The sequence below is a fragment of the Pseudophryne corroboree genome, chromosome 7 (genome assembly GCF_028390025.1).
Source record: "Pseudophryne corroboree isolate aPseCor3 chromosome 7, aPseCor3.hap2, whole genome shotgun sequence".
Lineage (NCBI taxonomy): Eukaryota > Metazoa > Chordata > Amphibia > Anura > Myobatrachidae > Pseudophryne > Pseudophryne corroboree.
Genome location: NC_086450.1, coordinates 510,909,859 through 510,920,942, shown reverse-complemented (window position 1 = coordinate 510,920,942; position 11,084 = coordinate 510,909,859). Strand labels below are relative to the sequence as shown.

The 11,084-nt window shown below is 49.2% G+C and overlaps 1 protein-coding gene across 1 annotated transcript; it reads right to left on the bottom strand.

Moving 5' to 3' along the window:
* Positions 1-7,928: 7,928 nt before the first annotated feature.
* Positions 7,929-10,579, bottom strand: LOC134943970 (tripartite motif-containing protein 75-like). The gene has a single exon (XM_063932522.1). It carries the CDS (start codon positions 10,570-10,572, stop codon positions 8,989-8,991), a length of 1,584 nt encoding a protein of 527 aa, XP_063788592.1. The 5' UTR covers positions 10,573-10,579; the 3' UTR covers positions 7,929-8,988.
* Positions 10,580-11,084: the final 505 nt, after the last annotated feature.

Here is an 11,084-nt window from a genome sequence, read left to right as displayed (position 1 = left end):
AGCCTCAGTCGCAGGTCTCTGCGGAGTAATTGCCTCACGTACCCCAGGATCGTTGGGGGTATCAGCAGGTGTAGGCTCAGGGTTCCTTTGTCAGTATCCCCCCCACCTGGTTCAGGTTCCCGGTGGGGCCTCCGGTGATCTCCCGGGAGGTCACGAGTAATGCAGCCCGAGGATCCAAGATGGCCGCCGGCGTGTATACAGTCCAGGGAGATATCAGGTAAATACCGCTCCCGTGGCTCGAGGACAGCGTGTCGTCGCCGTGCGGGTGTCTGGGGGTCTGAAGTAGGTTTGGGGGACGATGTGTGGGGAGAGCGGGGGGGGGGGGGGTCGGACGCCGCTGCGGGTCCCGTTCTGGCCTCTGTCCGGGCCCGGAGCTCGAGGTCGGGAGGCTGTGAAACTCGAGGTCCCGGCTTCTGATGCTGATGTAGGCCCCTGTCTCGCCTGCAGTGTAGTGGTCCCCCGGTTGTATCCCTGTGTCTGGGGAAGGGTCCACAGCCGTGTACAGCGTCGGGCAGGGGAGGCTATTTTTATGTATTTTTATGTCATTATGTGTATTAAATAATTTTACCTTTTATATATACACTGCCCAGGCTTTATATTGATTGCATATTGGGAATATGCTGTTTCCCTAATTGAGCCTAATGATTTCTTGCCAGTGATATATTCCCGAAAATTGTTTTTTGCTTTCCTTTGTTTTCTCTAGAAGCACCGCCTGAATTAAGCTTCTCTGGTTTTCAGTTAAGTTGTTCTAACTGGTTTTAACATTCCTTTTCTTGATACCTTCATTCTATTCACCTGGTTATAAAAATTACACTCTTGGGCGCTTATATTCACCAATTCCTTTATATATATATATATACATATATATGGGCGCTTATATTCACCAATTCCTTTATATATATACATATATATATATATATATATATATATATATATAGTTCAAATAATGTGATGTTTTATATATTTTAGTATAATTATATATTTATGATACCAGTGGCAGCTCATAGTATCCTATCTATCCCTGTTACCACATACATATTATACTCTATATATATATATATATATATACACACACATACACACACACACTAGCTGTTCTACCCATTCATCGCACAGGAGTTTCAGATTTTCACGGTTGTACGTGTAAATGAGTGGTAATAATTTGGTAGATCTATAGAGATGTAAATTTGAGGCGTCTTATTGTAAGTAAATATTAATCCATGGTTCTTGGCGTTACCCGAGGAGCACACGTAGCAGATATGGTAAAAAGTGACAGGGCCATTGCTGTAGTTTATTAAATTCTACACACTGGAGGTGCAATCTAAATTTTGATCCGATTGTCCGTTTGGACGTTATTGTTCACGCAATGCAAGCCACACATCGGTAATGATGTCATTATGTCAACCCCCTTTTCATTAAAATTAGGGTGGTCAATCCCAGGCAATTTTTTTAGTACCGGGAATCGGGATTGAAAAATGATCAATCCCGGGATTGGCTGCTTTTCAATGTGTCCTACCCCCGCTGCCCTGACCAGCCCAAATAATTTACCCTAATCTGGACGGGAGGGTGGGCTACTTGCTGTGAGGTCCAGCGTGCAGGGCGGCAGTGAGGTCTTGCGGGTGGGCGGGCGGCTGGCTGTGCAGCGTGGCCTCTGACTTCATGTCACACTGCGCAGTGCGCTTAGCCGGAGCGAGGGGGAGCTGAGCAGGGGGAGCCGGGCATTGTCTGAGCCTCCTGAGGAAGCTCAATGCTGCCCGGCATAGAAAATACTAAAATGGTGGCCAATCCCCAAATCCCCGTGATTGGAAGCTCCTATCCCGGGATTGAATCCCGGTCAATTTTAGGTCGGGATCCCGGCGATCCCGGGATTGGCCACCCTAATTAAAATTATAATTACATAGGTATTCTTCAGGTGGGACAGAGGAAAACTATGTTACATTTCAGCAGGGCCAGACTGCTCATCTGGCACTTCTGGCATATGCCAGAAGGGCCGACAGGCAGGGCCTGTCCCTTAGAGAGCCGGGAAGGCCATGCGCAGCGCAGCCTCCGGGTTTCTGGTTCAGCCCCCCCCACCGTTCTCTATGGAAATGGGGGCGTGGTGCGAGTCCACCCCCCCGGACTTGTGCCTTCCCCTCGCCCCCAACAAGCGCGCCATGGTAATGGGAGCATGCCAGGCAGGGGCGGAACTCTGGGAGGCAGTGTAGTCGGCTGCCGCCGAGCTCCTGGCCTCAAGAGGGCGCATCTCCTCCACTGTCCCCAGTGCCGCTCACCGCGCTGCTGCTGCTGTCTGTGAGGGGAGGGGAGCGCAGCGTGCGCCTCCCCTGCCCCTCACTCTCCGGCGGCGGCGCGCTTCAATTCAGCGCCGGTCCGTGAGCCAATCAGAGCTCGCGGACCGGCAGCTAAGGCTGCCGATCCGCGAGCTTTGATTGGCTCATGGACCGGTGCATAATTGAAGAGGGACACAGCCGCCGGAGAGTGAGGGGCAGAAGAGGCGCACGCTGCACTCTCCTCCCCTCACAGACAGCAGCAGCAGCGCGGTGAGCAGCACAAGGGATGGGGGGGAGGGTCATCTATATGTGGCACTGGGGGCATTGCTGGCACTGTGGGGACCTGTATACCTGGCACTGGGGGTCATATCTGGCACTGTGGGGACACTGGCATTGGGGGCATAGCTGGCACTGTGGGGACCTGTATACCTGGCACTGGGGGTCATATCTGGCACTGTGGGGACACTGGCATTGGGGGCATAGCTGGCACTGTGGGGACCTGTATACCTGGCACTGGGGGTCATATCTGGCACTGTGGGGACACTGGCATTGGGGGCATAGCTGGCACTGTGGGGACCTGTATACCTGGCACTGGGGGTCATATCTGGCACTGTGGGGACACTGGCATTGGGGGCATAGCTGGCACTGTGGGGAACTGTATACCTGGCACTGGGCGTCATATCTGGCACTGTGGGGACACTGGCATTGGGGGCATAGCTGGCACTGTGGGGACATATATATCTGGCACTGGGGGCATATCTGGCACGGTGGGGACACTGGCAATAGGGGCATAGCTTGCACTGTGGGGACATATATATCTGGCACAGGGGAGCATATCTGACACTGGGAACACTGGCATTGGGGGCATAGCTGGCACTGTGGGTACATATATATCTGGCACTGGGGGCATATCTGGCACTGGGGGCATGGCTGGCACTTTGGGGACATATATATCTGGCACAGGGGCATAGCTGGCACTGGGGGGACACATATATCTGGCACTGGGGGCAGAGCTGGCACTGTGTGGGGACATGTATATCTGGCACTGGGGTATATCTGGCACTGTGGGGACACTGCACTGGGGGCATAGCTTGCACTTTGGGGACATACATATCTGGCACTAGGGGCATAGCTGGCACTGTGGGGACACTGGCATTGGGGGCATAGCTGGCACTGTGGGGACATATATATCTGGCACTGGGGGGCATATCTGGCACTGTGGGGACATATATATCTGGCACTGGGGGGCATATCTGGCACTGTGGGGACACTGGCATTAGGGGCATAGCTTGCACTGTGGGGACATATATATCTGGCACTGGGGCAGAGCTGGGACTGTGTGGGGACATGTATATCTGGCACTGGGGGGCATATATGGCACTGTGGGGACACTGCATTGGGGGCATAGCTGGCACTTTGGGGACATATATATCTGGCACTAGGGGCATAGCTGGCACCGGAGGCATATCTGGCACAGGGGCATAGCTGGCACTGGGGGGACACGTATATCTGACACTGGGGGCAGAGCTGGCACTATGTGGGGACATGTATATCTGGCACTGTGGGGACACTGCATTGGGGGCATAGCTGGCACTTTGGGGACATATATATCTGGCACTAGGGGCATAGCTGGCACTGTGGGGACACTGGCATTGGGGGCATATCTGGCACTGGGGGGACAAGTATATCTGGCACTGGGGGTCATGTGTATCTGGCACTGTGAGGCATATATGTATCTGGCACTGTGGGGACATATGTTTCTGGCAGTGTGGAGGCACCCATTTTTTGACATTTTTATATGTATGTGGCACTGTACAGGGGCATTATGGGTGGTATTCAGGTTGCCAACTGTCGGGATCCCGGCGCACAGTATACCGTCGCCGGAATCCCGACAGCCGGCATACCGACAGTTTTTCTCCCTCGTGGCAGTCCACGACCCCCCCTGGAGGGAGAATAAATAGCGTGGCGCGCGTAGCGAGCCCGCAAGGGGCTCATTTGCGCTCGCCACGCTGTCGGTATGCCGGCGATATGTAGGGGGGGCACCAACATTTATCATGCCTCCGGGCGACTGGGGCGAACTTACGCCACTGATGCTAGGAGTCCAGGCCCCCATGACTCGTGGCACGCCCCTGTACATAATGACAGCGCACCCCCGCAGTGACGTGCGTGCGCCCCCTTTGACAAGCGCACACGTTCACGAGTGCCCGGGCCAAAATGAAGCCCCAGTCCGGCACTGCATTTCAGCTTCTTAACATATTGGGAAGTAAGAAAATTAGTAATGAATCAGTCCGTCAGTGAATCCTGGCAATAAAAGTAGGTTATTCAATAATTCTTGCCGCAGTGCCGTCCTTTGGTTTTCGCAAAACAACTTTTATAGCATGTAGAGTAGGTGGCAGTCTGCAAACTTGCAATGAACTCATGGGGGTATATTTACTAACATTCGTAATTTTCCGTTTGAGGTCAAAGTTCAATCACGAATGACATCGAAAGTGTAAAATTGCAACTTTTTGAATTGATTACGACTAATTTACTAAGCTGTCGTATTCTGCATTTTCTTTTGTTCCGATGTCGATGTCATTCGTGTTTTTTTTTTATTTTTTTTTACGGCAGTGATTAGCAAAACACTGCCGACTTTTTCAAAATGAATCTCGGCCGGATCTGTGTGATCCGTGCTGGGGTTAATTTTTTTTTTTTTAAATAAACACTGTAAAACTTTGAAAAAAATTGCGTGGGGTCCCCCCTCCTAAGCATAACCAGCCTCGGGCTCTTTGAGCCGATCCTGGTTGCAGAAATATGGGGAAAAAAATGACAGGGGTTCCCCCATATTTAAGCAACCAGCATCGGGCTCTGCGCCTGGTCCTGGTTCCAAAAATACGGGGGACAAAAAGCGTAGGGGTCCCCCGTATTTTTAAAACCAGCACCGGGCTCCACTAGCTGGACATATAATGCCACAGCCGGGGGTCACTTTTATATAGTGCCCTGCGGCCGTGGCATCAAATATCCAACTAGTCACCCCTGGCCGGGGTACCCTGGGGGAGTGGGGACCCCTTCAATCAAGGGGTGTCCCCCCCCAGCCACCCAAGGGCCAGGGGTGAAGCCCGAGGCTGTCCCCCCCATCCAATGGGCTGCGGATGGGTGGCTGATAGCCTTTTTGTAAAAGTGTAAGATATTGTTTTTAGTAGCAGTACTACAAGGCCCAGCAAGCCTCCCCCGCATGCTGGTACTTGGAGAACAACAAGTACCAGCATGCGGCGTAAAAACGGGCCCGCTGGTACCTGTAGTACTACTACTAAAAAAATGCCCAAAAAAAGACAATACACACACACCTTGAAAGTAAAGTTTATTACATCCATCCACACAAACATACATACATACTTACCTATGTCACCACGCAGGTCGGTCCTCTTGTCCAGTAGAATCCATGGTGTACCTGTTGAATAAATTATACTCACCAAATCCAGGGGTCCAGGCTCCTCGGATAATCCATTTGTAATCCAGGTACTTGATCAAAATAAAAAAACGGAGACCCGAGCCACGCACTGAAAGGGGACCCATGTTTTCACATGGGTCCCCTTTCCCCGAATGCCAGAAACTCACTTTGACTTCTGTCTAAGTGGGTTTCTTCAGCCAATCAGGGAGCGCCACGTTGTAGCACCCTCCTGATCGGCTGTGTGCTCCTGTACTGACTGACAGGCAGCACGTGGCAGTGTTACAATGTAGCGCCTATGCGCTACATTGTAACCAATGCTGGGAACTTTTAGCTCAGCGGTTGACCGAAAGTGACCTCACCGCTGAGCCATAATTCCTGTATATCACTGAATGCGATGGCAATAGTAGTGACATAGGACCCTATTCAGGTTGGTTTGCATAGTCTGCAAAAAGCAGAATCTGCAATCGTTTCTGTAGCATGCTGGTGGCCGTCCAGCATGCTAACTGGCATCCAGCGATGCAATCGCAAAATAATCACATTGCTGAAGCAGAAATGAAGGCTGACCCCCTGCAGACGCCTATGCAGGTGATGCACCGCCATTTTTTGGGTTGCAGTGGGTGCGTGTGATGTCATGTAGCCACCCCAAAAATGCTCTGACCCCCTTTCGCAACCATACCCCGCTATGCCGGCTCCCAATGTCTGCCGCTGTCAATGAAAGGGCAGTCCTGCAGGGATGCGACCGCACTTTGATTGCATGCTCACTGTTACCGTGGCGCATTTTAGCAAAAATCGCTCGATTGCGATTATAGCTAAAATTAAATGCGACCAGAATTAGGTCCATGAACAGCTACGTACACACAGTATGAGCCAAAATTCACATTATAGCACACGGTACGAGCCGAAATTCACCTTGTAGCACACGGAATGATCCAAAATTCACATTATACCACACATTGGGGCAGATGTATTATCATTACCCTAAAAGATCCTTATTTCCGCTTTGGCACTATACCGCTTTTTCGGGGTGAGCTGCCGTCACATAACACCTGGATGTATGATCTCCTGGCCTGGCCTCATAGCGATGTCTGGCCCCAGGTGAAGTGCACTCCTGACTCATAGCGCCGATCGGTGCGCTCCCGTGCATGCGTACTAGTGCCTATTCCCACTGTCCCCCACGCCTGACATGCTTTTTTTCCTTTCCGGCATTACCTCTCCAGAATGAGACAAAATTCACAATATGCCACACAGTATGATCCAAAATTCAGGGACAGGGAGAGGGACAGCAGGGACATAGGGACAGTGACTGCCGTGACAGGGAGAGGAGTTGAAGGCCATGGGCAGCGGAGGAAGTGGGCGGCAACGGTGTGCAGAACGTGGCTGGCGTTGGCAGCTGTGAGCAGTATGTGGCCGGCGGCGGTGAGGAGAATGGCAAGCCGCAAGCGGTGCCGGCGAGCATGATGACATCATGAGGAGTGACGTACAGCGATCGGCATCCTGGCTGAGGAGACTGTCAGTAACTCTGTCAGTACGGACCAGGCGGCGGCAGCGTTCAGGCAGGGGGGGAGGGATGCGATCATAACTGTGCCGCGGCGGCATCCTCTTGTTGCAGGTGGGGGTCTATGATTTTTAGTCGGCGGGGGTGCAAACGTAACTGTAGTGCTTGGTGCCGGACGGCAAATAGAACACTGCAGTTATGATCGCACTACCGCCGACTCAAAATCATAGACCCCCACCTGCAACAAGAGGATGCCGCCGCGGCACAGTTACGATCGTGCACACCCACCCCCACCCCTCAGCAGGTGCGTGTGCGCCACGGATGGGTCCATGCTGTCTGACACATTGACAGTGTCAGTGTCATGATGGGAATGCAGCAGGTGCGAGGTGTGCGGCTTTTGTTTGGTGTCACCCCATTGAAGGGTGACACCCGGGTGCGGGCCGCACCCCCCGCATGACGCTACTGGGGACATCTGTCCCTGACAACAGGAGAAACCTGGAAAACATTGGATTATAAAGCATAACAAATTATATATATTTACAGTAGAATATATATATATATATATATATATATATAATCTATATAAAAAAATTAAAATCCAACCGAGATGTGATATAAAAATAAAAATACTTTAATTCACAAAAAAACACATAAAATAACTTAAGTTTCATAAGAATTTCACTAAAAAACAATAATACATAAGATTCCCATTGATTTTTAATATGAAAACAAAAAAAACAAAACAAAAAATATAAACAAAAACGCATAGAAGAGTTTTGCAGAAATAATCACGGGAAAAAATAGTGAAAACTTTTCATACATACACACGATACTTAAGTATTGTGAATATTAGAGAAAAGTGATTTTTAACGAGAGAGAGAGAGAGAGAGAGAGAGAAGCCAGGCACATAAACAGCACTCAGACACACCGCACAGATGAAGCTAGGGCCATATGTATGATGCCAGTATGCCAGTATCAGTGACAGTATGATAACTTTCCTGTAGCAACAAATGTAAAATTCCCAGCTTGTATCCTGATGGTTTCCCACCATCAATGATAAAGAAACAACTATTTTTTGTTTCTTCTTAAAGGTAAGGGGCTTGGAGCTTAGCTCCTCCCCCCAATGCTCTCATGAAGCGCCACCCCAGGCTCTGATTGGCCCGCTGGCTCGTGTATACTATAGCAGAGGTGCCCATTGATGGGTAAAACCATCGATGGTTTCCTTGCAGAATGTTTCACACCATCAAGGTTATCCATCAATGGTACGATTGATGGTGACCATCAATCGATAACCCAACGATGGCCATCACTACCGCTAACAAGGCCTGTTCCAAACACAGATAAGAATGGTCTTTATGCTCCTCTCCTGAGATCTTCATGAATGAGAAGACCTACAGAGAGTGGCATCACCACCACCAGCACTGTCTGCCTGGCACAGACCCTCCTTAGTATCAGGGAACAGACCAGCACCAGATCACTGACCTCTGGAATCTGCAGATCAGGGGAACTCTGCACCCCAGTTATGGGGAACTTTGTATGTTATTATCACTTAATCAGCCCAAACATTTTGGAAGGAAGTTACTTTTTGATGAACACATATTAATTATGCAACATATAGCTCTAAAGTCTGCAATAGTCTTTGGTCTGTTCTTATTATTATGTTCATGATAGTTGTCAATCTAAAAAAAAAAATATCCAAAGAATATGCATAAGTAGTATTAAGTCATTAAAATAATTTCCCACAGTAAATTAATATATTTTATGATTTCTTGCAAAGAATTTACTTGTTACACTATTTACTTAATGATTTTTATGCAGCATTTGTTATGCACATAGAAAGCAGCATATAGGGGCTCAGTGAAGGTGGCGGAGAAGGTGTGTAAGTGTCTGATGGGGTCACACAGCTGATAGAAGGACAGACGCCCGGCCTCATAGTCCAGGTATACCCCCACTGTCTGCACAGGAGAAACTGGATCTAGTTCTCCTATTTTGTAATGTACATTGTTATGACGTGCTGCAAGATTGTCAATACAGCACAGGCTCCATGACTTGTCATTACATCCAATGAAAGATTCCTTACTCTTTATCTTTCTATCCATACTGTGACCGGCCACCCCTATCAGCCATTTATCTGCTGCACTCACATCCACTTCCCAGTAATGTCTCCCAGATGAGAAGCTACAGGAACTTAATACTTGCTGGACAAAAAACCTCTCTGGTGTAGCTGGTCTCTGCTGATATACTTCATTATAAGATGCAGATCTGCGATCCAATGATATAATAATGTTATTACAGGCTGTCTTTATATCCAGTAATATGTCTGATTTCTCAACCACTGAGAACTGTCTCTTTGTCTGTAGATCCATCAGAATATTAGCAAAGTGTAAAAGTCCCGTGTGTAACATCTGTGAGATTATTCCCTCATCCACACATCCAGCCACTCTTACATCACTGGTGACATCACAGCTCTTGTGACTGATGACATCACTCTCTGGTTCTTGCTTCAGGACAGTTAATGGATCAGTGATGTTACACATCTCCTCAATGCTACTAATCTTCCTGGACAGCTCATCCTTCTGTGTCTCCAGCTGTGTGATCAGATCAGAGACTGAGAGTGACATCTGCTCTTCCTGTCTGGAGATCTCACCCAGGACCCCCCTCTCCAGGGTGTCTAACTTCTCCCTGATGTCTCTAAACAGATCAGTGACTCTCTCAGTGACACCAGCGGCTTTCTCCTTTTCCTCTCTCCTGTGATCCTGCAGACGCTGCACTCTCCTCTCAGTCTCCTCTCTCTCAGACTTCAGGGTCTCAGTGATAGATCTAAGTGTCTCTTTTTTCTTCTCAAAGACCACATTCAGAAGCTCCACGTGGTGACCTTGGTGGTCCCCAGCCATCCAGCAAATTGTACACATAGCAGCCGAGTCCTCAAGGCAGTAATATTTCACCATCTCCTTGTGTACGGAGCATTTTCTGTTCTCAAAGGAAACAGTGGGTTCAGTTAAAACATGTTCAGCAGATTTACTGTGTTTGCTCAAGTGTTTGTCACAAAATGAAGCGTCACAATGCAGACATGTTTTAGTAGCCGGCACAGGAGAGTCACAGTAAGTACAGAAGATCTGGGTCTCCTCCGGTCCCGGGTGACTACATAGAAAACGTTCCACAATGTTACTCAGCTTTCTGTTCTTCTCCAGTGCTGGGCGCTCCTGATACTCTGCCCTGCATTCCGGACAGGAATAGACTCCAGCCCCCACCTGTGTATCCAGCACCCTCACAATACAGTCCCGGCAGAAGATGTGCCCACATCTCAGGGATACAGGGTCTGTGTAAGTGCTCAGGCAGATGGAGCAGCTCAGCTCAGCTCCCAGGTCTGCAGACGCCATTCTAGGAAACAGGAAGTGATTAAACTAAACTTTCTCACTATACAGATCAGTGCAGAGGGTGGGGCTGAGCAGTAATGTCCACAGACAGGGATATGTGAGGAAAGTGAAACTATGTAAATGACTGTGTGGGGAGAGTAGAGTGATGATATACTCAGTGACCACTTTTTGGGGTCATTTTTCTAGTAGTGGGTGAAACGTTCTTTTTCCTGAAGTACAGCCTGAACAGGGCCGTTTCTAGACAGTTTACTCCCAGTGGGAACAGTAAAAAAATGTGAACCCCACCGCCTTCCCATGGTCATTAAAACAATGAAACATTTGGCAAAAAGGGTGTGTGGCCTTGCTACAATGGGCGTGGCCTTGCAGGAAAGTACTACATTACACCCCAGTTTTGCAACCTGCACCCCTAGCCTTTGGCCACCACAGGCAAAAAAAATGCCAATTCATGCCCATTACATAATTTACTATTTTTTCTTCTTATAGTAGTGCCCCTTGCACCATATTATTCTGCACAC

Excerpts from the sequence above, each read along its gene's own strand:
- LOC134943970 (XM_063932522.1), bottom strand. The coding sequence starts at position 10,572 with ATGGCGTCTGCAGACCTGGGAGCTGAGCTGAGCTGCTCCATCTGCCTG.